Below are 26,104 nucleotides of genomic sequence, written 5' to 3'. Positions count from 1 at the left end.
AATTAACCTAGGTTGGCCCTGAACTCACTATGTAGCCCAAGCTGGTTCTGAACTAGTGGCAAATCTCCTGCCCCAGCCTCCTGAGTGCTGAGATTGCAGGTTGGATCTTTTGATAAATATTAAGGAGGTCCTGGGTTGAGTGCAGAGAAACTGGGCCTAAGGGCCCTCAGAGAGGGTAGCTGTCTGGACACAGCCTGGAACCAGTCAGAGAGAAGTTGGAGATGTCAGCAAAGCCTGAAAAATACCATCAGTCTCTTTTCTTCTCAGACCTCCACAAAGGACAGACACATCTTTCAAACAACATCTAAAAGTTTTCCTGAAACCAGCGGCAGCTGTGCTTCGGCCAATGGGTGGTTTTCCCACTGCTCCCTTCAAGCAAGTGAACACTGAGGTTTGGAAAACCCCAACAGTTCATGCCTTTCTTCTCCCCAGACGCAATCTCTCTCTCGATCTCGTTAGGCAAGAAGGAAGAAATAATGCATCTGAATGACACAAAGGCTGCTTTCACCCACGGCCAGCCCTTGCTCAACATCAAACCCGTGGACACACCTACCCAGTCGCACCACGTCACCGCAGTCGGGGTCCTGAGCCACTTGCAGTAAAGTCTCTTCCACATCCCTGTTTCTCCCAGGAGGGTCCATGATGTGATTGATATGCTGCTGTAACGTTCTAGGCAATGTCATTAGCTGAGTGAACTGTCCTTCTGGGCTTTTATCTATCTGGGAAAAAGAGAGACAGAGATGACGTCTTTGCAAGTGCTCTGAAGTCTAGATACAGTCGGACACATGGCTTCTATTTAAAAACCACACAAAGAAGAGTCTCGTATTATGCAGGACCCCTGTGCATACATTTGTAATTAAATAAGGTTTTCCTTCCTCTGACATAAACACCGCACCTGCCCCAGGTGGCAGGGGAAACTGAGTATTTACATGGTCAGGATTATAGGTCACTTCAGAAGGGACAGCTTTGATTCTAGAATATTCTATTTCTACACGAGGAAAGAAGTCTTTTAAACATTTTTAAACATTACTTTATGCATTGGTGTTTTTGAATGAATACATGTTTGTGTACCACATGTGTGCTTAGAGCCCAGAATTGGGTGTCATATCTCCTGGAATTACAGCTACAGTTTTGAGCCACCATGTGGGTGCTGGGAACTGAATCCAGGTCTTCTGCAAGAATAGCTCTTAACCACTGAGCCACCTCTTTGGTGGGTCAGTTTCCGACTTGCAGTTTACGATGTCTTACTTGTCATCGGCCAGCAGCTAACGGAGGTGGGGCTGCACCGAAGTCCAGACCCAACCCAGAAACTCAGGTTCTCTTCCCACTCTGACTGTCGTGTGATGACACATTCGACAACTCTATCTGAATTTGTGCTCCCGCTCTGGGTGCCTCTTCTATGCAATGCTGCAATTCACAAATGACTTAAGGACACACTAAGGACAAAGGACAGTCTTACTCCTAGTCCTCCAGAACACAGAAGGTGAGTGAATTAGTAACTGATCGACATAACTTAGTTCCATCACTTGTTACGTATGCCTGAGCTACTCAGGAGGTTCCATTTCTCAAGCTGTTTAAGAACAAAGACATAAATAAAACTATGTATTGCCTGGAGACTCATTCAAAAACTAACCCCACTGCTGAGACCAGACTAGCTCCCTGATACAGTGCATTTTGCTTCAAGGAACTAAAATATAAAAACGTGGAAGCTATGCATGAGTGCAGCTACCTGCTCCATGCAGAAGCAACAGCGGCCCCTCACCAGGAGGAGAGAACCAGCTCCACAGAGTCCTGTGAGACTATGCAAGCACTGTGTAAGTTCAGGGCCATACTAGTCTACACAGTGAGTTTCAGGCCAGCCAGGGCTACATAGTGAGACCCTGTCTCCAAACAATAACAACGAACAAGAATGGTCTCGGCATGAGGGCATTCATCTAACTTGTTCTCCCGATAGGTTGCTTCAGTGCCCTCTGAGAGCTGCTCTCAGGCATGGACAGCTAGCTACCTGTATCCACTAAGCAGGAGATGCAGACCCAGCCTCCTGCCCTGCCTGAGCTGGGAGAACTCTGAAGCGCCCTTGGGGGCAGACATGCCTGACTTAAAGACTGGCACTAGGAGGGTTCCAGTGAGCAACTCCAGAGGCATGTTAGATCTGCCACTGTAGAAGGGTAAGCGGGGGCTCTGAACTCTCTCTCCCACTGGCCAAAGCAGTAGGAAAAAGTAAAACCACATCCTAGGAGGGAGAAATCAGTGCTCTCTCTGCACTGAGAGGATGGAGGAGTGTGGTGGACATTCTGTGTACCTTGATTAATCTGCAATGCTCAGACACTCGGTCATTTTAAAGATGCAGTTAACATTTTGATCAGGTGAATATAAATACAGCTAATTATACCCATCATGGTAGGGAAGGCTCAAGAACCTGCTGAAATACAAGAGAAAGGCACAAGGTCCCTTAAGGAAGGTAATCTGCCCCTTGGCTCAAAGCTTCACAGATCCATGAACTAATAAAGCTGGCCCCTCTCCTACTCACCTCCATCCCCCTAACCAAGCCAACTCTCTAGAGAGTCCCAGAAAAGGAAAGTGCTGATGGCCCTAGTCATGTCACCAGGAAGTCTGGCCAAGATCTGAATGAGTCCTAGCGGGTTACAGCACAGGTCTGCAAACCCTACCGAGCTGAAATCCCGAGCCAGGCATCTGCAGCACTAGCTGTGGTGGCTCATCTGAGAGTGGCTCAGTGGAGCCATGGGTGTGATCTGGGGCCATGGGCCTGGAGACTGTTCTTCACTTCTGCTGGGAAGGGGAAGGGGGGTCAAAACCAGCTCAGCATTTAGTAGTCAGTCAGCTTCCTTTAAAGCCCAGCGTTTGGGAAGCAGAGGCAGGCAGATCTCAGAATGAGGCCAGCCTGATCTAAAGAGTGAATTCTAAGGCACTACACAGAGAAACCCTGTCTCAAAAATTAAAAAAAACAAACAAACAAAAGAAATGAACAAACAAAAGAAACAACAGTTAAACCTTGGGGTTTGCCTCAGGGTTGGGTTCCTGTTTACAACCCTGTGATGAGACACTGAAAGGAAACCTGGGTATTCCATATGCGCATTTGTCTAAGATACCAAATGCAGGACGTTTTATTTGTTTTTTAATTATATTTAGGTATTTATGGGCATGGGTGCACATACCATGACAGACACTCACTCGGAGGCCAGAGACAACTTGTGGAGTCAGTTCTCTCTTTCCACCACATGGGATCCTGGGGCTTAAACCTTGGCTGTCAGGCTTGGCAGATGTCCTTACCCACTGAGCCATCACACCAGTCCAATCAATTAAATACCATTAATGACACCTGTTGAGCAATATGGGGTCTAATGAACTGAATGGAAGTTCTCATAAGGCCTGGCATTGCCTTAACTCCTGGGCACTACCTCAAGGAGTCTAAGCTAACGTACCACCGGAACCTTTGGCACACTATTCACAGTAGCCAGGAAACAACTAGTTTTGTTCACCAACAGATGAGTGGAGGAAGAAAGTGTGGTTCAGGGTTGGAATGTAGGCCCAGCAGGCAAAAGCCCCAGGTTTGAGCTCTAGCCCTATATAAACAGGGCATGGTGGTACGAGGCTCAATTCTGGAGCTCCAGAGAACTCAGGGTCATCCTTGGCTACATAGGGACTTGAAGAACAGCCTGGGCTGCCACTGACTGTCTAAAACAATAAAAGCGAAAAGAAAACGTAGCTCAGATATTCAACAGAATCTTAAAGGAAAATGAAACCATGGTGACTGCAGAAATGTGGACTTCAAGGCAACCTTATTGCTGGGAAGGAAGTGGGAGGGGACAGGGGACGGAATGCATGTGATAAGAAGCAGAATGGTGACTGACTAGTGAACAAAACCAGGAATGGTCAGAGCAGGGCAGGGCACTCTGGGTTGGGGGTGTGAAAGAGAACAAAGTATAAGGGCCCACAGGTAAAAATGCCAATGAAGCTTGTTACTCTACCATAAAAATTAGTAACAGTAAACAAAGACCATTCTTGCCACCAGCCTGTAATTCCACCTTCCTGGAATTCAAGGTTTCTAGGGCATTGGAGAGAGTTCAAAACCATCCTAGGCAATTTAAAAAGACTCTGTCTCAAAATAAGGTCAGAGAGGGCTAGAGGCGGTTCAGGGGCAGGAGACTTGTCTATTCAGTATGAGAAACAGGTTCAACTACTCCTACTTCAGAAAACATAAATAAATACCAGCTCTTCCCCTGGGAGTAGGGACAAGGGTCCGTGCACAGCTCACCTCCAGTTGGCCCTGATGCATCTTATACACCACCTGAGGGTCCTTCTGTAATATGCTCTCATAGAGCTCTCGGAAATGGACTACGTTGGGCTTCACGATGTTCAACACTTTGGCTTTCTCCTCTCCAATCACCATGCGGAAGTCACCTAAGTTGATACAACCACAGAAGTCAGTCTTCCTCGAGGAATTCTCACCCTGACGTGTGAACAGGGGTTGCTCGCCTGTGCAGCACAGCAGGATCCCTCAGCATGAAGGCGCTTTCCGGCTCTGAAATGGCCATTGTGGTACACTGAAGCACAAAGCCCTGTGTTAGCTGCAGTCCAGTGATCTCACATAAGGCCACTGCCTGGCCATGAGAGTTTTATTGGTTTTCCAGTATGGTAAGCTCTGCGCTGACACACATTATGAAAACCCTGCCTGTGGCGGTTGTTGACTGTTACTCTAGGTTCCCAGAACTCTGTGGAGGTTCACAACCAGCCACCTGTAACTCTGACGCCACCTTCTGGCCTCTGAGGGCATCGCATGCACTTGATGTGAAGACACATACAGAGGCAAAACACTTATTTACATAAACTATGCCTTTAAAAATTCAAGTGGAGAGAAATGAAGGATGTAGCTCTTGCTACAGGATGAACTGGATAAAAAACAATTCCTTCTCAGAGCAACTTCTATTTTGTGTACCTTTGGCTTTTTGATCAGGGGCCTCCTATAAGCCTAGGTTGGCCTAGAACTTGCTATGTAGCCCAAGCTGTCGGTCCTCCTGCTCTGCTGGGTTCTAAGCACATAACACCAAACCCAGGGCAGCAGCTTCTGCTGCAGATGACAGGCGATCCCCCTGCCCCTGAGGACGATGAGCCAAACCTAGAGGGGAGACCAGTAACATGGAGTGCTGGAGTAAGGAAGAGGCTGGTGGGGGTGGGGACAGTATGGGCTGCAGGGGTGGAGCATTTTCCTGCTGGCACAGGCCCTGGGGTTACATCCTGATGCTGCCTGGAAGGAACCGGTAGAGCTCCCGGATGAAGTCAGGAGGCTGATGTGCTGAAGCCCTCAGAGGGCACAGACACACACACGGCTGCTGAGGCCGCCCCTGGGAACAGAATGGTGAGAGAACCCATCACTCAATAGAGGTCACTTTTGGGCGTAAAGAGAGTACTGTGGGTAATTATATTAGAAGATATGTTACCTTTGCCAATTCTTTTCTCTGGGGTTGGGGGGGGGAGGATTCCAAGAAGCTATGTATGGCCTACTGGAATTTCCTTGAGCAAACTGCTGACTTGTTGGGGAAAAAGTAAATTTACAAAGCTGCCTGCAATAGAATGTGTGTGGTGAGATTCCTCCCGGGTTTATACTGGGGTGTAGTCTCTAATGTGAGGAAAGAGGGTGAAATTATCTGCAGTGCACTGTCGGGAAGAGAGTCCTCAATCCCCATGAGTGCACACAACAACAAAAGGCACAAGGACTGGGTCGTGTGCGGGGGATTCCCCAGGGTGCACGTTAGCATGCCACATGCTACATTAAAAAATAAAAATGATGATGATGATGATGATATGAGAGGAAAGAAAAATGAAAGAAAGACAATCTGCTTACTGGGCCGAGGGAACAGCTCAGCATTGAAGTGTAAGGCCAGCTTGTATCCTTACTTCCCTCTCTGTAGGTCCTGCAAACTCAAGTTCTTATGTCTGAGGCAGTAACTTTTAACAGAAGGGCTGTACTCGACCAAACTGTAGAAGCGCGCTAACTCAAACCCTCCCACAAAGTGATGGTTGAGATTAAAGACCTCAGAAAACACTCTGGTCTCTGAGAACAAGGGCTGGGCTTGTTTGGCTCTGGACCTCTGGCAACTTGTGGGCCCTTCTCAGGGGGCAGGCAGGGCACATCGATAGCCACCTGCTGAGCCAAATTCTCCCACTGCAGCAACAGCAGCTCAACCACCCAAAACGTGGACTCCCCTCTTCAGAACAGAATGAGTCAAACGGGTACAGCATGTCACAGCTGATGGCTAGGACATTTTCTTACCTTCAGAAATCCCTCTGCAGTTGAACAGGTACTGAGAGGAACTGACCACTGCCTTTTATTTTGTATCTCTGCTAATGGTTTTAACTCTCGGCTGTTCTACAGAAAAGAGCTGCCAGGATGAGCCACAGAGGGGAAATTTGTCCCGGAAACCCTGTGTACTGGCCAGCTCTGTGAGTCAGGCGTGTTGAACAGTGAGGAACAGGAGTGCTGCACAGTACAGTGTCTGGCTTTCAGGAGAGGAAATGCCTCATGATGATTTGAGTCAAGTTAATTAACCTTCCTGAGGTAGAAAGTTCTCAAGTTCTCGGGTAGCCTGGGTTACACAGTGAAGCTATACTACCTCAAAACAAACACACAATCTCCATATGTACTGACTAGTTTATGCCAATTTGACACAAGCTAGAATCATCTGAGAGAATCTCAACTGAGAAAATGCCTCCATAAGATCCAGCTGGAGGACATTTTCTTCATTAGTGATTGATAGGCGATGGCCCCGCCCACCGTAGGTGGTGCCACTCCTGGGCTGGTGGTCCTGGGTTCTATAAGAAAGCAGGCTGAAGAGTCATGAGGAGCAAGCCAATAAGCAGCACCCCTCCATGGTCTCTGCATCAGTTCCGGCCTAGTTTGAGTTCCTGTCCTGATGTCCTGAGATGAACCGTGATGTGGAAGTGTAAGTGAAATAAATGCTTTCCTCCCCAACTTGCTTTTGGTCATGGTGTTTCATCGAAATAATGGTAAGCCTAGGATACCACCTGAGCCAGTTTCCTTTTCTGTAAAATGCTTTAATCACACCGGCCTCAGTTGCTTTCAGGATTAAGCTGGTGGACAGATGAGAGAATGTTTGCTAAGTAATGAGCAGATACTATTGGTAGGAAGAGACAGTGGGTAGACAAAGCCTTTGGTCTAAATTAATAGCTGATGGTTACCTTTGTCCTTTTAAACTAACCACAGGAATTGGGGATTTAGCTCAGTGGTAGAGCGTTTGCCTAGCAAGCACAAGGCCCTGGGTTCGGTCCCCAGCTCCGGGGGGCGGGGGGAACTAACCACAGTACCGATGTCATTTCAGTACAATGAATATTTTGGGTGGCTACTAAGTACTAGAGGCCATGCGACCCTGGAGACATCCAAACCCTAGCCTGTGTAGCAGCGTGTGACGGTTTCAGTGTAGGTTGGTATGTATGTAGCTCAAACTGGATCTGCTATGGCAGAAACAACACATCCACTTTTCTAACAAGTTTCTGAGCTCACATGCCAGGCACTTAAGGTGACGACTCAATGTTTTAGTATACATCCTATTCTACCCTGTGCCATCAACAGCCACCCCCACCACCTCCCATCCCTGCCTTGGGCAGAGGCTGACAGGCTGTCTCTACAGTTACCTAACTGGCTCCCCAGCTCAGGGAGCCCTGAAATTGCTGGGGTTACATTTGTGCATCATCCCTGCCTCTTCACTATCCTTCAGGATCAAACCCAGGAGCTTAAGCACATTAGGCACGCACTACCCCACAAAACTGTATCCCCATGAGCCCGGCTCATGCGCAGCCACCCCTGTGGTCTTATATTATGCTAGCGAAATGTTTCAGCATTCACTGTGTCCGTAGCATGGAATGGTCCTTATGAGATTCACGGTGTTCATGGACTCAGGTCTACTGAGAGGATTTTATCTACCCATTTCAGTTGATGGATACTGGGTTGTCTCAACTCTTAAGCTGGTCATTATCAGCGATGCTATGGCATTCTTAGGGAAGTATCGGGTAGATGGGTTTCATTTATCTCGCAGGGTTGCTGAAGTATTTAGTACTCGGAGGAAGTGCATTCTGTGCCATTTTACATTCCCACTGGCAACCAGGAGGGCTCAACTTCTCCACTCACTAGACTCTCCTGCCTCCTTTCTGCAGTCTGCAGGCCAACAGCAGTGGCTGGCTCTGCTGGCCATCCCCTCATGCTGATGGTGAGACCTGTCTGCCTGCTGGGCCTTCAAAGACATGCCCATTCCGAGGTTCTGTCAGCTTTTCAGTGGGGGTGATTTCTGCTAGGGTGCTAAGGGCACCGGTCTATCCTCAGACATGGCACGTCTCACTGTCCTTTCACCGCTTGCTTCTGCAAGTGATCACAGGTTTATTTTAATAGAAATAGCTAAAAAGCAGTGTTTTCAGGAGGTGGCCCAAATGCTACTCTGGCATTGAAAGCAGCCCGTTCTCTTTCATACCAGCACCAGACAGACTTGTCATCCCTTAGACCTAAAGAGCTTCGAATACGAGGCCCATCAATCCCATGATCTACATGCTCGCCTGATTGTGCCCAACACTTTCTGTCCGCAGCATGTGTGTAGGACTCAACTCCAGCCTGGAGACATACCCCAGGTAGTCAGTGGCTTTCTGCCCTTTCCTACGCAGTACTATATACAAGTGGACTTGGAGGGATTATCAATAGATAAGGAGAGCCGAGCTAAGTGTCGGCCGCTGATTGGTAGACACAATAGTGCCTCAGCCTCAGGAAGTCTGTATCGCCCATATAAACAGCACTCAGTGTTTGTGTATCAGCTGTCAATGAGATAGCCAGTGTAGCCCTGTCTCATCTCGTTGGAATTGTCTTTACAATATACATATTTCTGTTTTACAAATAAAGTGGAGGGAGGACTTTGAAAGGGTTAAGCACCCACAGAAAGGCTATCAGCTACTAGATGAGGTGTGTCAGATTGGTAATTTCTGAGCCTCAGCTCTACCATCTGTAGAATGGGTCGACAACACAACGCCCAAATGAAAAGTCATTGTTAGATGAATTATCCCATCTGGAATTACTGGAGTTATTCCTGTTGAATTCTGTTTTCCGCTGCCATAAGGCACAGGCTTCAGGCACACGAGATGATCCCCCCGCGCCCTTTGGCTGTTTCACACGCTGGTATGCTTCTTTTGTAAAGATTTATTTTGTGTGTGTGCATGCTTAAGTGTAGGTGTCTTTGGCATCAAGAAGAGGGCATTGGGCCCCTGAAATTGGAGTTATAGGCAGTTATGTGTTCTGGGACTTGAACTCAGGTCCTTTACGGAAGTGGGAGGAGCTGAGCTGTCTCTCTGACCCTGTACAGCAGGACTCTATCCCCAGCTTTTTAAGGCAGGGATGCTGAACAGCCCAATGACTGCTACACTGGAATCCGTGCTGGAAACTTGACATCTCAGCACTGTGAACCTACACGAGAAAGCTGAAGGTGTCTGTCATTCACTGGAGTCTCTGCTGTCACTTCGCAGAACTACTTAGGGCTTGGTAGCTCTCCCCTCTACCTTCCTCGCCTCACATGTACGTGACTGCAGCCAGCAAGGTGGTCCTCTCTGCCACATCAAGTGCACAGGCTTACTGCTATTCCTGCTAATACTGCTGAGCTTACCTTTGCCAGTAAGTACTGGTAGGAACCTGTCCAACCACAGTGTCCTGTCCCCCGCCCCCAGGAAACACATTAAATTTCACAGCTTTCAACTTGGAAGACTTTTAAATGGGGCAATTTAAATGCTGGAACATTCTGAAAACTTGGGAGATTTGGGTATTTGCCAAAGGGATATAGAAACTGAGGTTCAAGGACTTTGGGTTCTCAGAAGCCCAGGAAACACAGCCCTTCAGCACACTGCCCCAGGCAGATCACGGTGAGGTCTCACCATACAGCTGGATCTTCCCTCCTCCCACAAGCTCCAGAAGGAAAACAGGGTCGGGGAAGTTCAATGTTCTCTTAAGAAACTGAGGGGCCAGGAACGGAGATGCCCGCCTATAATCCTAGGAGGCAGAGGCAGGTGGTGTCCAAGTTGAAGGTACCAGCTCATGCCCAGAGCTCCACTACTGAGTAAGTTCAAGGCCTGCTGATCCTACAGGAGACACTGTCCCAAGACGAGTATCCTTCTAAAAGGTCAGGACCTGGAGGTCAGTGCTAGGTCAGTGCTGAGTAACATGCAGCAGGCACGGGGCCCTGGGCTCTACTCCCAGGAGCAAAAACAGAAAAAGAAAGAAAAGAAAAGAGGAGTAAGTAAGCAGTCCGTAAATAGGTAAAAGCTGTTACATAATTTGATAAACCCCAGTCAAGGTTCAACATTTAAAGACTCCTGGGATCTACCCAGCATGATGGTGATATTCTTTCTATGGAACAGTGGAGTGACTGTCCACAGACAGGAGTCTTGCATCAGCCACTGTCAGCCAGGCACAGAGGTCTGGGCCCCTTTTCTTTGCAGCACAAAGCTTGGAGGGGAAAATGGGGTGATCAGAGGCTCCCAGGCCCCATCAGTGTGGTGTACAGGGAGACCACCCGGCCTCTGTGTCCTCTTGGGGCGGGACGCTGCGAGGTAAGGCGAGAGGCAGCCAAGATGGAGCAGAGCCCACTTCCTCTCTCTCCAGCTGCAGTTACAGCTGTCCGTCCAGTGATGGACGAGTCTTAGGAAGAAGGCTGGAGACCCAGGCCTCCAAGTCCCTCACAGCACTACATTTCCATGAAACCTTATCTGCCCTGGGCTTCAGACGTGCACCTCTGCTGTGCATTAAACACTGGGAGACAGGGGATTACTTAAGGGAGTTGTTTTCAAGCCCCCTTTTCTTTGTGTGGCTGTGGGGACTGAACCCAGGGACTTTCTTTTTTTTTTTTTTTTTTTTTCCCTTTTTTTTTTTTTGGAGCTGGGGACCGAACCCAGGGCCTTGCGCTTCCTTGGTAAGCGCTCTACCCCTGAGCCAAATCCCCAACCCCCCCCAGGGACTTTCTTGTGCGAGTCAAGTGCTCTGCTACTGGCTATATGCTCAGTCCTCAAACTAAACAAACTACATCTAATTTATGTAGTGTGTGCGTGTCTCTGTGTATGTCTGTGTGTGTATATGTGTGTCTCTGTGTGTGTATGTGTGTGTCTGTGAGTGTGTGCACTGCGTGAGACGCTCGTGTGAACACAGGTCAGAGAACAACTCATCAGAATTGGCTCTCTCTTTTCACCATGTGGGTCTCAGATCATCAAGCTCTGTCTGTGGCAGACACCCTTGCCCACCGAGCCACCTGCGGGCTGTGAACAACTTTTCTAAAGCATCATTTTTGCCAATAAGATCTGTGTATGCATGCGGTGCTGGGAGGGCACTGGAGCATGCTGGGTAAGGGCTCTACCGTTCCCTGTGAGGTAAAGCTTGCAAAGAACTTTACTATGCTCAAATAGCCAACAACTGTGACAGCCCCATGCAGCTAAGGTGAGACAGGACTCTGCCCTCTTGTCCACCCTCTGGACTTTACTGGGGACCTGGGGGAGCTTCCCCAAGATGGAGACACACTGAAAGGAAAAGTGAGTGTGCATTTAGACAAATAGCACACAGAGAAATCAATGGAGGAGACGAAGAGCCTTTAGTTTAAGTGCAGGAAGCAGTGGACTTGAGGACCGGCCTGGTACAGTGAAGTGCAGTGTGAGAGTCCTAGGTGGTGACTAAGCTGAGGATGGTGTGAGAAGCAGCAGGTCATGTACATAAACGTCACACGTGCAGACATCACATGAGGCAGAGAAAGAACACTGCTGGCATGAAGAGAATCTTCTTGCTCATAGGAAACACAAACTGGAATGTGTGCCCTACCAGGGATATGGTGGTACAAACACATTTCCGAGGAGTCGGGGGTGGGGCACTATGGTACACACAGAGAACACCAGTGGGCTGTACTTCTCAAACTGGGATCCCTGGAGGAGTGCCAGTTGTCCATTAACTGGTTAGAGATACTTGTGCTGGGCACACCCCAAACGTATGAACAGCTGTCCGGGTCTGAGGCTGATACCGTAAGCTCTCTGGAAGTCTCCCTGGGGATGGTGGGGCACAAACCGTACAAACCTGAGTAGGAGAGCCCAGCAATCTCTATGAATAGGTCTTCCTCAGAGAAGCTTTCGGGTAGCATGAGGCAGGCGGTGGTCACCGCACTCTTCAGGTTTTTATCCAGGGCAGCTCTAAGAACTGTGCTCTCATTCATCGATACAATCTTCACCTGGAAAAAGCAGACCGTTAGGAAGTAGCATTGCAGAAGCAGGCGGTGCTCAAACACTCACTGTCCCGTTCTGCCGACCATCAATAATAAGCCCAGTGACACGAAGCCATTATGACTCTAAGGAGAGACCCCAGAGTCTCCTGCTGAATGTCAAAGTCAGAGAAATTGTGACACGGAAACAAAATCATTGTGAGGGAAACGAAATTAATGTTCTTATTTAAAAAAATTGTTTCAAAAAAAAATAAAATAAATTGTTTCATGTGCATGAGTGTTTTGCCTGCATGTAAGCACATGCAACACATGAATGCTGGGCCTGCAGAGGCCAAGAGGGTGTCTGATGCCCTTGGACTGGAGCTACAGTGGTTTCCGAGACCCCAAATGGTTGCTGGGAATAGAACCCAGGTCCCTGAACAGCCAGAGCTCTTAATCGCAGAGCCCCCAATACGTACATTACACACACACACATATATATTTTTAAGGAAACTCACCATAGGCTCTGGAAAGGAACAAATGACCTGGGAGAATTACACTTCAACCTTTTATCAGTTCATTGTTCTATTACTGACTGTGAGAGCAGAAGAGGGTGTTTTACTATTTAGAATTTACTCTCTTGGGGTTGGGGATTTAGCTCAGTGGTAGAGCGCTTGCCTAGCAAGCACAAAGCCCTGGGTTCAGTCCCCAGCTCCAAAAAAAAAAAGAAAAGGAAAAAAAAAAAAGAATTTACTCTCTTTTGGACCTTATGTAACCTGGGTAGTTCATGTTCCATTTTACTATTGTTAGACACATAGATTTATAGTTGACTAAGTAAAGAGAAACAACAATCAGCTATAAAGGAACGATCACAGGCCTGAGAGCTAGTTCAGAAGTTTAGAACACCTGCTGTTCTTCGAAGGTCCTGGATTCAATCCTACACCCATACCAGGCAGCTCGCAGTTGCTGTAACTCTAGCTCCAAGAGGTCTGACTCCCTCTTCTGGCCGCCACAGGCTGACATTCACATGGACACAATAATAAAGGGAGATACTGATGAGACCAGGTTTTGAAACTGTCTGGAGTGAGACTGAGGCATTTATCAACCGTGTGAGCCTGGGGCCAGTCACTGAGTTCTCAGGAGGCCAAGTCCAGATCCAAATCCATCCCAAGAGCTGTCCCAAAGGTGAGTATGATCAAGTCCACAGACCACTGCACTTGCTTAATGAAAGGGCCCTTTCCTTCTGATGCAGCAGGAGCTACTCTCTGACTTCAAGGGATGCCACACGGCATGCAGTCTGTTCTGAGACGCACGGTTTTCACGTCTGCACCATGGATAAGGGGTTAACAGGATCTTTTAAGTCCCCAGCGTCATCACTTCCCAACTCCGTGATAACAGGATAATACAACAGGATAATACTTAGTGGTAAGATGGCCCTAACTGGAATCCGACACATCTGCTGGCCGACTCGAGCCTCTGGGTTTCTTGTGCAGAGCAGGGCCTCCTCTGGTTTTACCTCTTTAGGTTTTTTTCTCCCCACAGCATTAATGGCAGTTTATCTTCATGTTCTGCTTAAGTGGGCCTAGGAGAGCCCTGAATATAAGCCAAACCATCTACCTTAAAGACAGGGTCTCACTGTGTAACCTTGGCTGGCCTGGAACTTGCTATGTAGACCAGGGTGGCTTCAAACTCAGAGATCTCCGTCCTCTGCCTCCTGTGGACTAGCTTAGGCAGGTGCCACCATGCTTGACTCTTTAATATTGAGAATATGGTCTTGGAGCCTGGGCTAGCCTTGAACTTGTAGTGGTATGCCCCCGCTGTCCCTTAAGTGCTGAGGTTACAGGAATGTGCTACCTCTTATAAATAGTGGGACTATTTATAACGTACCCTCATACACCGCAGGTGAGGCAAAGCCATTTGATTTAACAGACCTCTTCCGCCCCCACGGTGAGAACATAATAGTCCATAATTAGGCCGTTCAATGAGTTTAGTATTATTGTATTCATGGAGTAAAAGGAAACAACAGTGTAGGACAGCCCAAGGCTGAGTGATGAAGATCAGCAAAACTGAGGGTGAAGCCTATGCTAGGAAACCAAGTCCCATTTTCCTCATGGGTTCAGTCAGGGATGCACTTCTCATCTTGATAGGACTAAGGATGGATCAAACGCAAGTCTTCCCCATCCAGGCACCTTGTCCCTTAGTTATACCCTCCAAGCCTCCATTTTAAGGTTCTAAGGTTCTAAAATAACTCCTATTACCATTCCCTAGCTGTGTGTGTGTGTGTGTGTGTGTGTGTGTGTGTGTGTGTTCACATGCCACAGTGCATATGTGGAGATCAGAGGACAACTTGAGGAAGTATGTTCTCTCCCTTCCACTACGTAGGTTCCAGGAATCAAACGTGTTCATTATTCACTGAGCCATCTCACCAGCCTTTTCCCCTAGCTCTCTCAGACCTTGCATTCCACACGAAATCCCGGATCCTGGAAGAGAACCTGAGCCAACAGCCCAGGTCCAGTGAGCTCCTGATTTGTCCCACGATGCCTCTCAACATCCATATTCCCATTCTTGCAGTCAGTGCTCTTAACCTCTGAGCCATCTCTCCAGCCCCTCTCCCAGATCCTTCTTAATAGTGTCGCACCTCCTTTGTGTACATTTCTGTGGCTTTTACAGAGGAGCTATTTTGGGATATGAATAGCTCAAACCTGCAAAGAGGCGAGGAACCCTGGGCGTCCTTTCTTGGTTAACAAAATACCACTTGTTCTCTGAGAAGGCCGCTCTGCTTGCGCTGTCGGAGAGCAGCCCGCTTGCTATTTGAGGTTAGGCGAGTGAGAATAAAAGCATCCTTACTCAAGGGGAAAATGTGCGGATCTGGTTCTCCGGCGAAAGGTGAACCAGGACCTCATCTCCGTAGCATTGGTATTTGTTGCTCAGAGTGAAAAGCAGTGAGTGGTTGGGGCCCCGCCAGAGAAGCCTGGGAAAAGGAGAGAGTCCTCACACTCGTGAATAGCTGTTTGTACCTACTGGGAACGCCGATCTGGGCTGCACACACAGCATTGGCAATCCAACTGCACAGAGGAAGGGCGATGCTTGAAGGGTCTTTCAAAGGGGAGATTTGTGAGTACCGTTCAAGCCAGGAAAAGGAGTTACGTGAGGGACTCCAGAGTAACACAGTGACAGCAGAGACTGCCTGAAGTGCAGAGTGAACTTTTAGTCTCAAGGAACCCAGACCTGCACGGTCCTGTGACACTCAGCTCATTCCCACCTGAACATTCCCATCTCAACACCAGGGCAGGGACTGCTCTAAGCTGTCACTGCTGGGAGCCACAAGGGCTGGAGCCTGGTCTACCTGCTGGACTGCAGGCTTTTAGGACAACTGATGTGGGGATCTTCATTTTTATTCCTTCAGCATACAGAGAGGAAACTTGGCTGCCTTCTGAGTCATTAAATGAGCTGCTCGATCTTTGCATTTCAAAGGCGAAGTGCCCAAAAGCTGGCTCACAGTCGTGCAGAGCCAAAACTAGTAACCAGTCTCCCAATTCCTAGTTCATTGGGACTTTTCTGTCCTCCGAATGTTAATAAAGTTACAGCATGGCAAAATCACCTAAGGGTGAACATACTTAAAAAAAAAAAAAAAAACCAAACCAGTTTTATGCTTTACACAGATGAATCATATAGCATGTCGATTTTTTCTAAATAAAAATGTCATTTTAGTTACTTTATATTTTTTAGGAGAATGCTCATTGTTTAACCCTCCCTGGCTGGCTTAAATGCTAGGTAGACCAGGCTAGCCCAGAATTCAGAGTTCTACCTGAATCCTGAGAGCTGGGATTAAAAGCTTGTACTTCCATGCCTAGCTCCATTAAATACTTCAAATTCCATGATTCTGGAAAAATATCTGTTGTAGGGTTTGGGATTTAGCTCAATGTTAGCTTTCTGGGTTCCATGCCCTGTACTATGCATGGGTGTGTATACACACACACACACACACACACACACACACACACACACACACACACACACGGAGAGAGAGAGAGAGAGAGACTTAGAAACTTAAAGCTGTCCAGGAAATAAAAATAGGTATCTTTTTCAACCATGACAGGAAAATATAAAATTTTTTATTTATTTATTTTTTTGTTTTTTTATGAATCAGGGTCTTACTATGTAGACTTGGCTGTCCTAGAACTCAGAGATCTACCTGCCCCCACCTCCTGAGAAGTGGGTTAAAGGCACGCACCACCATGCCAAGCAAAAGTGTAATAGAAGTTTAATTTATAGTCAACTCTTTCTAGAAATGTTCATGTTTCCAAATCCTTCATATTCCTTTTGAACACTTGCTAGTGGGTGAGAAATCCCCTTTCAATTTGTAAGCCCCAGACACTCTAGAAGCTTTAGCTGACATGATCTGACAACACGATGTCTTTTAAAACAAAGACAAGGGGTTCACATATTTCAGAATTCTTTCTTGAGACACTTGCTCACTTTTCTTGTAGAAGATGCCGCCTTTGTTCAAGTGTCACAAGTGTTTGCTGCCACCTACAGGTGAAAAGTTTGACTGTGGATGCTAATGGGAAGAGAGGTAGGCAGATTTATTCCCAAGGAGTGAGAGCCAAGGGAGGGAGGGGAGGTGCTTGAGTACCATTATCAATGATTTACTTCAAAATACTTATTTATTTTTAATGTATGAGTAAGTTTTACATCCATTAGGAACACATACCATATGTGCATAATGCCCAAAGAAACCAGAAGGTGTCAGACTCTTGGGAAGTACAGTTACAGACAGTGTGGCCTCCAAGCCCAGGACACACGCTGAGCACAAAGGAGGCTGTAGGTTTAATCTCCAGCATAACAAACAACTCAGAGGCCATGTGTTCACTCTGTGATTCCATAGCATTTTTGCTTTTTAAAAGCTAATTAAAGCTTAAAGTGCTTACTTTAAAGTTGAGGGCACTGGCTGCTCTTCCAATACCCATATGGTGTCTTACAAGTCTAACTCCAGTTCCAGAGGAACAGACACCATCTTCTGGCCTCTATGGGCACTGCACACATGTGGTGTACAGACATGCATGTAGGCAAAACACCCATTTACATAAAATAAAATGTAACATAACTCTTGAAAAAGTTTTAAAGTAGTCCTGGCAAAAGTACAGTAAAGACACATTTGTACATATACATTTTTGTTCAATTTCCTTTTATGCAAAGGTAACAGCCAGCCAAGAACACTGACTGAGAGGGAAACAGCACTTCTGAGTCCTCTAAATCAAACACTTGGGGATGCTCATCCACAGATGGACTGCCCTGAGGTGGGGGAGACCAGCGAGCGAGCAGAGACCCACCGAGCGAGTGGTGCGGGCACGCAGTTACATGAGAAGCAGAAGACTAGGCGTGCTGGGTTCTAAACGCCAAGTCTTTTTGAGCTAACAACCCGGCTTCTAGTTTCCAGGCAGGGCAGGATTATTACCTCCCCTGAACAGGTGGGAAAATTGGGATTTAGAGACAAAACCCAACTGTATAAGTTCACATAAAGGTGGTGAGTGATTTCATACTCCCTTCTGCCCCATTAAGCTGCAGAGTTTATAAAAATAAACAGACACACCTCAAGAAAAAAAAAACAAAAAACACCAAAATCAGATCCCAGCAATCACTCATGGCAGAGAACCTCCTGCCCACACTCCTGGGACAGCGCAGTGTGGCAGTGTGGTAAGTCCCCAGTGTGGTTACTCTGGGGAATGCGAAAGGACCATGTCTTAAGGAAAAGCAAAGCAAGAAACAGAAAGAAAACTTGGGACAGAAAATGGGTATTTTTTGTTTCTAAAGTTTGCTTTCTAAAAAAACCTTCATTTGTAGTAATTTCCTCAACATTGGGTTCTGCTAGTTATAGGACCTTGAAATTATGAAGAGCAAAATTACTTCTTGTGAATATCTGTGAAACAGTTTCCCTGCTCCTGCTACTCTCGGACTTTTAAATCTGTTCCTCCTGGAATAAGCATGACCTCAGTTGTACAGTGTCAACCAGTTTGTATCAGGCCCTGGGTTCCCACCTCAGCACACAGGTTCTAGTTCAAGTAGAGGCTACAGAACACAGGGAAGGCACTGCTGTGTTTACCTAAGCACATACATGTGTAGTATGTGTGCACGCATGTGTGAGAGGCACACACAATGTGTTGCACTGCCCCATGGCACAGTTCTGGCCATGTTAATGTGTATGAGTGTCTTAGCTGCATCTATGTATGCGTACCACGTGCATTCCTGGTACCTGAGGTCAGAAGATGGCTTCGGATTCCCTGGAAATGAAGCCAGAGATGCCTGTGAGGAACCATGTGGCTGTCGGGAACTGAACTCGAGTCCTCCAGAAGAGCAGCCAGTGCCCTTAGACAAGGCGGTGTTCTCTCTCCAGATGGCTGTTCTGTTATCTGGGACGGATTAAACTCAGCCTTTTCTGAGTTACTGAGTCTCCAGCACCCCTTTTCCTTCCTGGAGTTGGGCAGGAGAGCCTTCTCACCACATGGCTAGTTCCTCTGGTCATCAGCCCTATCCTGAAGCTAAGCAGAGGCTCATCCAGGGTCATCATCAGCTTGGCAGTGTGGCTCAGTGGTAAGAGCCATGGTATCTCTGTTCCAAGAATTCCAAGGGTTTAGGAGCTCTCTGCCGGGAGCCAGGACAGAGCCCACCATGAGTCTTGCATGCATATTACATGTACAAAGATCATGTACACATGCTATGTAGATCATTTCTTCTTAGGGCACAGTGCCACAGGGCAACCTCTTTACACTGTGGGATGATGAACTTCATGGAGGGTAAGAGGACTCTACCTATATTTCTATTTCCTGGAATTCCATATTTATGAGCTCATAAAGATCAAGTGAGGTCAAGTTCAGAGACAAGCGACTGACTAACTGTGGCACCCAGAGGGCACAGACTCACCGGCTTTTGAAGACGTCCGGCGATATATAGGTTATTCCAGTTCAGGAGGTCCTCAATCAGAGTGCCAGTGCTAATGACCCCATATTTGATGAGCTGCAAGAGAAGACATGAACATGACAAAAAGCAAACTACCAGGCTGCTGCTTCCACAAGCGGAAGTGAGGGAATGGCTAAGGGCTTGTCCAGGAATAGGATGTTCATCTGCTTAGCAACTTAAAATCCTCCAAAACCCACATCTTGCTGGTGGTGCACGCCTTTAATCCCAGCACTCAGGAGGCAGAGGTAGGAGGATCTCTGAGTTCAAGGCCAGCCTGGTCTAGAGTAAATTCCATGACAGCCAGGACTACACAGAAAAACCCTGTCTTGGAAAAAACAAAACAACAACCCCTGCCCCAAACAAAGACAACAAAACAAACAACAAACAAACAAAAAGAAAATCCACATCTCTATCAAAACTGCCCAGAGATTTAGTGCCAAGACTGACCTGGCTCCCAAGGTATGGAAGTGAGATGGCCAGTGTTTTAATATATATGATTGCTAAAGGGAGTATGGCTCTCAGACACCATCTAGTATGCGTCTGCAATGCTAGATCCTTCCAGTTTCAGAAGTGATGATTTAAGTAATGTTCTTCATTTGAGAAATAAAAAACTGAGTGCCCGGGGACAGTGAAAGGGCTCAGTAGGTGAAGCTGCTTGCAGCCAATCCTGATGACTCTGAGAGTGAGGCTGGAACCCATAAGATGGAAACAGATAACTGAACCCTACCAGTTACACACACACACACACACACACACACACAGAGAGAGAGAGAGAGAGAGAGAGAGAGAGAGAGAGAGAGAGAGAGAGAGAGAATATGAATGAGAATAAATCTTGAATAGAAATTGAGGTCCAATGATGGTAATTGGTAAGAAGTCACGGTGACACTGCACCAGCAGCGTGTGAGCTAGTCCCTGCAGCTGGGCACAGTAATACCTAACCCCTAGTCCCTGCAGCTGGGCACAGTAATACCTAACCCCCAGTCCCTGCAGCTGGGCACAGTAATGCCTAACCCCCAGTCCCTGCAGCTGGGCACAGTAATACCTAACCCCTAGTCCCTGCAGCTGGGCACAGTAATACCTAACTCCCAGTCCCTGCAGCTGGGCACAGTAATACCTAACCCCCAGTCCCTGCAGCTGGGCACAGTAATACCTAACCCCTAGTCCCTGCAGCTGGGCACAGTAATACCTAACCCCTAGTCCCTGCAGCTGGGCACAGTAATACCTAACCCCCAGTCCCTGCAGCTGGGCACAGTAATACCTAACCCCTAGTCCCTGCAGCTGGGCACAGTAATACCTAACCCCCAGTCCCTGCAGCTGGGCACAGTAATACCTAACCCCTAGTCCCTGCAGCTGGGCACAGTAATACCTAACCCCTAGTCCCTGCAGCTGGGCACAGTAATACCTAACCCCTAGTCCCTGCAGCTGGACACAGTAATACCTAACCCCTAGTCCCTGCAGCTGGGCACAGTAATACCTAACCCCCAGTCCCTGCAGCTGGGCACAGTAATGCCTGCCCCAGAACTACATCCTGGTCTTCGAATATTCTTAGCATTGCAAAATATTAGAATTCTTCTTTCATTAAAATTTTCACAGGGGCTGAAGAGATGGCTCAGCAGTTAAGAGCACTGACTGTTCTTCTAGAGGTCCTGAGTTCAATTCCTAGAAACCACATGGTGGCTCACAACCATCTGTAATGTGATCTGATGCCCTCTTCTGGGGTGTCTGAGGACAGCTACAGTGTACTATTATTCATAAAACAAATAATTCTTTAAAAACAAGTTTCACTGGCCTTTTCCTGACAGTGCCTTTCTGTGTTAACTCTTCCAAATGGTGACAATTACAAGTTAACATCCAAAGACGAAAACCCCCTTATCAGTGCTAAGCACATGGAATTACAGACAAGGAGGGCCATTACCATGATAATTGGTATACAGCTCCAACGTGGATTTCCCAGCTTACTAATTGTGTTAACAAATACCTAAGCAGTCTTCTCAGGCTGCAAATATTTAAAAAGCAGCTAACAAATTTCAATTAGAAAGTACAGCGGCTGTGGCACACAATCATGCACAAACGTGGTTACTTGAGCTTGAAATGTTTGGAAATTACTCATCAAAGGCAGGCGAGGCAGACTATGGATTATGAAGAAAGAAGCAAACTATGTGCTTTGCACAACACAAAAGGAAGCATAAGACCGTGCTGCTTCAGACAAGTGGCAGCTAGGAGGCCCCAGGGACACTGCAAGCCTGGAAGTTCAGGGAACTGTCACTTGCATTCAGGAGGTTAAGGAATGCATGGCCTTATGAAGTCACTTCCCCTCTTGGAACTGAGGTTTCCTATGGCATAGAGGAGCAGGCAGGTGCACAAAGGACCAGCAAAGCTAACGCATATCCGGGTGTGGTGCGCACACTTTTAATTCCAACACTCTGGAGGCAGAGGCGGGTGGATCTCTGAGTTTGAGGCCAGCCTGCTCTACATACAGTACAAGTTCTTGGATAGCCAGGACTACATAGAGAAACCCTGTCTCAAAAAACAAAACAAAACAAAACAAAACAAAACAAAACCTAGCAAAATAAAAATAAAATAAAGAAGAAAAGTTAAGGTGTGACCTTAAGATGATGCACAGGTTCATGACCATGTCTCTGCTTCTTACAGCCTGGACCTTTGACCAATTGTAGGGTCATTACCTGGGGCTGTCAAATATGCAGAATCTCAGGTTCCATCCCAGACCAACTGAATCTGGACCTGCATTTTAACACGATCCCCAGGAGACTCACACACCTGCAAAGGTTACACTGCCCTAAGCGACTGGCATTAGTGTTGGCACAGGCAAACCCACAGGCAGCCCTGACCCTATCTCCCACCTCCCCAGCAGCCCTCTGAGGAACTAGGATGCTTTATTTAGTTTAATGCCTCCCCATTCTGGGGATCAAATCCCGGACCTAGATAACTAGGTAAGTACTCTGTCACTAAGCTATATCACCAGTGCCTGATGTGTTATATAAAACAGGTAGGGTTCCTGACGTAAGATAATCTATTTTGGGGGGATCCAAAGATCTTATCTGCCCTCTAACATGCAACTCTCAAATCCTACCCACCTACTGACACCAAGAACTTCCCTTCCATCATGTGACATCACAAGTCCCAGCCACCTGACACCCTCTTCACTTCCTGGTAGTACCTGTTCCTCCTCTTAGATGACATCACTCTCTATCCTGGTCCTCAGTGGTCCTGCTGCTTCTCCATACTTCCCAGACAGCAGTCCTTAAAACGTGCAGCCCTACCCAGGACCTGCTAAAGCAGTGTGGCTGAGAGATTAAAATCTGAGAACTAGTTGGCCAAAGGTCAAAAGATAAGAAAGTCAGATCACGGCCAGCCATGTTCTTAGATACCAGTTACAGTCAACAGCTGATGAAGACTCCCGTCCTGTCTATGCCTGGGGTTAAGAAAGCTGGATGGGGTGAGGCTACTTCCTGAGAATGTGGATATTTCACTGGGATTCAACTGCCAAATCACAACCACCCAGTTAAGGCCAAGGCCTGAAGGCCCTTACCTTCCCGTCACACATGATCAGCGGGTTGAAGTAGACGCCGGCACCATAATTATTCTGGACGGATGAGATGATCCTGGGCCCCAAGAGTTTGAGGAGAGAGTAGTGGCTCCAGTTCTTCTTCAGGTTCATTGCATGCCAGGCAACAGGGTCATCTACTGTGAACACTAGATCTAACATGGGATTCTGGGAAGTGAAGGGACAAAGAGTTCATTACCATCGAACAAAAACACTAGCGAACTAACTGAAAATTCCAAAGTGCTACAGTATTGCATTTCATGGTCAGAAGATCCTCCATTAGAAACCTGAGCAGGTCTCACAGAGCAACGCTAGCTTGCCTTTTTTTTTTTTTTTTTTTTTTTTTTTTTTCGAGCTGGGGACAGAACCCAGGGCCTTGCTAGGGCCTTGCTCTTGCTAGGCAAGCGCTCTACCACTGAGCTAAATCCCCAACCCCACTAGCTTGCCTTTTAGTCATACAAATAAATGACATCACACATTCACTTACCACGGGTTGTGTGTCAGGCCTTGTCTGATCTCTAGACACATAATGAGTTAGCTCATCTCCAAAGGGAATCCCATCAGACAAGTATACTATTCCAGTCATATAGGAGGGGAAATGAAGGGCTTGGGAAAGCACTTTGCCCAAGGCCACAGAGACCAAGGAAACTCAAGGAGAAGTGGCTCAGTGGTTTGGAGCACTTGCAGAGGACCTGTGTTTGATTCCCAGCACCCACACGGTGGCTCTCAAATGCCTTCTTCTGACTTCTGTGGGCGTTAGGCATGCATGTAGTCAACATACATACACACAGGCCAAAATACTCATACACATGAGTATTTTAAAAATAATTTTAAAAACATTAAGGGAAAAAGAAAGCTGATAGGTTTCAGGGCAGGGAACTCAAGAGCCCCCCACTAAAGACTGACAAATTACGCACAGGTTGACTCTACATAGGAACGCTTAACCTAGCAACTACACTCAGCACAGATTAGATCAAGAGAGTAATTTACGGAGGAGGGATTTTTCTTGGATGTGACATTTATGACTTCCGAAGAATGTAGGAGGGGAAGGCAGCATGGAGAAGTAACCCAGGAAGCACAGTTTTAAAAGGTTGTCAGGTTAGTGGAAACTGTTCCCTACACGTTGGTTAGCCGGGCATGCTCCAGAACCCCCCCAGTTTGATGCTGGTGTAACAAAACATGCTCATGGAGTACTAAATGAGATCAGGGTGATTTTCCACATTAAAGAACTTTCCAGAGGAGCTGAATGGAAGGAGGAGGGCTTATGGATGAGGAAAGGAAATGGCATTATTAGCTCAGGCACTCTCGTCATGGGAGAGTGCACCAGACTTGTTAGCATGAATGTAGAGAATGAAAAAGAAGAGAAAAGAAGGGTCATTTCCAGGAGAGAATCCTAGGTCAGCTCAAAGGAGAACCTCGCTGAAAACCCACAAGGTGGCTATCAGGAGGTTAAGGAATGCTATGGTTTCCCAGGCCAGTCTTAGACCATTGGTGATAATATTTAAGACCTGGAGGTAGCATGAATAGGGCATGGTTATGTATCTGTACAGGTGTACGAGTCTGTATGTTTGCAGGTCAGAGGCTCTCTTACCACCTGGAGTTTGCCAAGTATGCTGCGAGCCAGTAAGGCCCAGGGATCCACCCGTTCTTGTCTCCTGAAGGCAGGGGTTACAAGTGGGTACCACAATGCCTTGCTGATGGGTGATTGTAAAAAAATTATAATTATGATAATGTATATGAAGAAACCAGACAACTTACAATTTCTTGTGTGCCCATGACCCGTACTTTCCCATTTGCAGCCAAGGTAGAGAAAATAGGAAGGATGCAGAAGAAATTCAAGAAACACCAGGAGGTGAACTTTAACTGGAAGAAAGATCTGGCCAGGAGCTAGACCCAGGATGCCCTACTGCAATCTGTACAGTGATTTCTGCAGACCACACTGAGACTTGTATACTCAGTCAACTCTGGAGTTGCAAGGCTCACTCCCACCTAGACTCCTGTTCAATGTGTTGAGCTGAATAAATGTGCTACCTGCCTGGGCCCTATACCCAGACCATCAACTTCTTGAAGCCCACGATTATTCCATATTTTCTCCTTATTTTTAGATGGGATTTTTCAAAGCTGGTTTCGAATTAGTCACGTGGGATATTACACACTGATAAAGTCCTAGGCCAATGAAATGAATCCCTGTAGACAAAACAGTCTTCCTTTTTCTAAAAAGCTCTGGAAAACTCCAATGTCAAAGGCTGAAAACACTTGTTTTTCCCTTCCCACCACTCCTCTACAATGCCACCACATCTTCCTCATGGCTCTCGACTTAGATTGATGGAGATGACTACTCATCCCTTACTTATCCTATCAGCTCAGGCCGGTGAAGGACCAGCATATAGTGTCACTTCCTGCCAAACCAGATAAACTGAGTTCAACCTCATGACCCACGTGGTGCAAGGAGAGAAACAACTCCTTCAAGTCGTCTTGTGACCTTCAAGTGTGCGCAGCGGTGCACGTGCGCTTGCTACATAACCACTAAGTAAAAGTAAACATATAGGTTTGCCTGGCCTTTAATTCCAGGACTGTGAGTCCGAGGCCAGCCTTCAGTCAACCCTGACAAGGAAAATCCAAATTCAGCTCACACTGAGGGACACTTTGGTAGTATGAACACTTTACTAGTTGGCTCTTGGCGTGTCCGGGCTCCGCAGGGATGGAAGGCACACGGGGACCGGCGAGGGTGAACAGGTGCCAGACATGGGACTGGTCGAGGAAAGAGGGGGCCTCGGACTCACCTCCTGGTGTGCACTGGGTCCTGCCTGGCGATACACCGCAGAGCCGTAGGCGAAGGCCAAACTCAGGTCCTCCGGGAAGTGAGCCAGAATCCTGCGCAGGCCCACGCTCGAGCTGTGCAGCGCCTGCAGCGCCATGGGCGGGCTGGCCCGCCAGTAGGACAGAGTGCTGTGCGGACCCTGTGCTCGCAATACTCGGTCGTGCGGACCGCGCTTCCGCCCGGCCCCGCCCCTCCACGCACGCGCGCTTCAGAGCGGCAGCTGGCGACCTGCGGGGAGGCCGAGGCTCTGTGGCGCCCTCTAGCCAGCGGAGGAGCACACTGCATGTCCATCCTGAGACAACCTGCTATAGACACAACCTTGCAAATCTTTTGTAGCTCTCAAACCACAAATGGTTATTAAACCATTTAATTAATTACATTAATTAAATCATCCGTATATTGACGGTTTTTCTTGGGGTTTTTTGAGATAGAGTTTCTCTGTGTATCCCTGACTGTCTGAGAACTCCCTCTGTAGACCAGGCTGGCCCCAAAGCGTAAGGTTTTTTTTTTTCCCAGACAGGGTTT

At 47.4% G+C, this 26,104-nt stretch overlaps 1 protein-coding gene across 2 annotated transcripts in view; it reads right to left on the bottom strand.

Annotated features, from left to right (window-relative positions):
* Positions 1-25,760, bottom strand: part of Tamm41 (TAM41 mitochondrial translocator assembly and maintenance homolog) — a 32,919-nt gene extending 7,159 nt beyond the window's left edge. Inside the window, exons 1-6 of one of the 2 annotated variants that reach the window (XM_032905887.1) lie at positions 25,542-25,760; positions 22,744-22,926; positions 19,158-19,250; positions 12,116-12,266; positions 4,277-4,422; positions 554-719 (exon numbers count right to left, since the gene is read on the bottom strand). In XM_032905887.1, the coding sequence (XP_032761778.1) occupies positions 554-719; positions 4,277-4,422; positions 12,116-12,266; positions 19,158-19,250; positions 22,744-22,926; positions 25,542-25,676 (874 nt within the window). In that variant the 5' untranslated portion in view covers positions 25,677-25,760. Of the gene's footprint in view, positions 1-553; positions 720-4,276; positions 4,423-12,115; positions 12,267-19,157; positions 19,251-22,743; positions 22,927-25,541 lie in introns of those variants that run through there. The other variant, XM_032905886.1, reaches the window with a different exon arrangement.
* Positions 25,761-26,104: the final 344 nt, after the last annotated feature.

The sequence above is a fragment of the Rattus rattus genome, chromosome 6 (assembly GCF_011064425.1).
Source record: "Rattus rattus isolate New Zealand chromosome 6, Rrattus_CSIRO_v1, whole genome shotgun sequence".
Lineage (NCBI taxonomy): Eukaryota > Metazoa > Chordata > Mammalia > Rodentia > Muridae > Rattus > Rattus rattus.
This window is presented reverse-complemented; position numbering and strand designations above follow the sequence as displayed.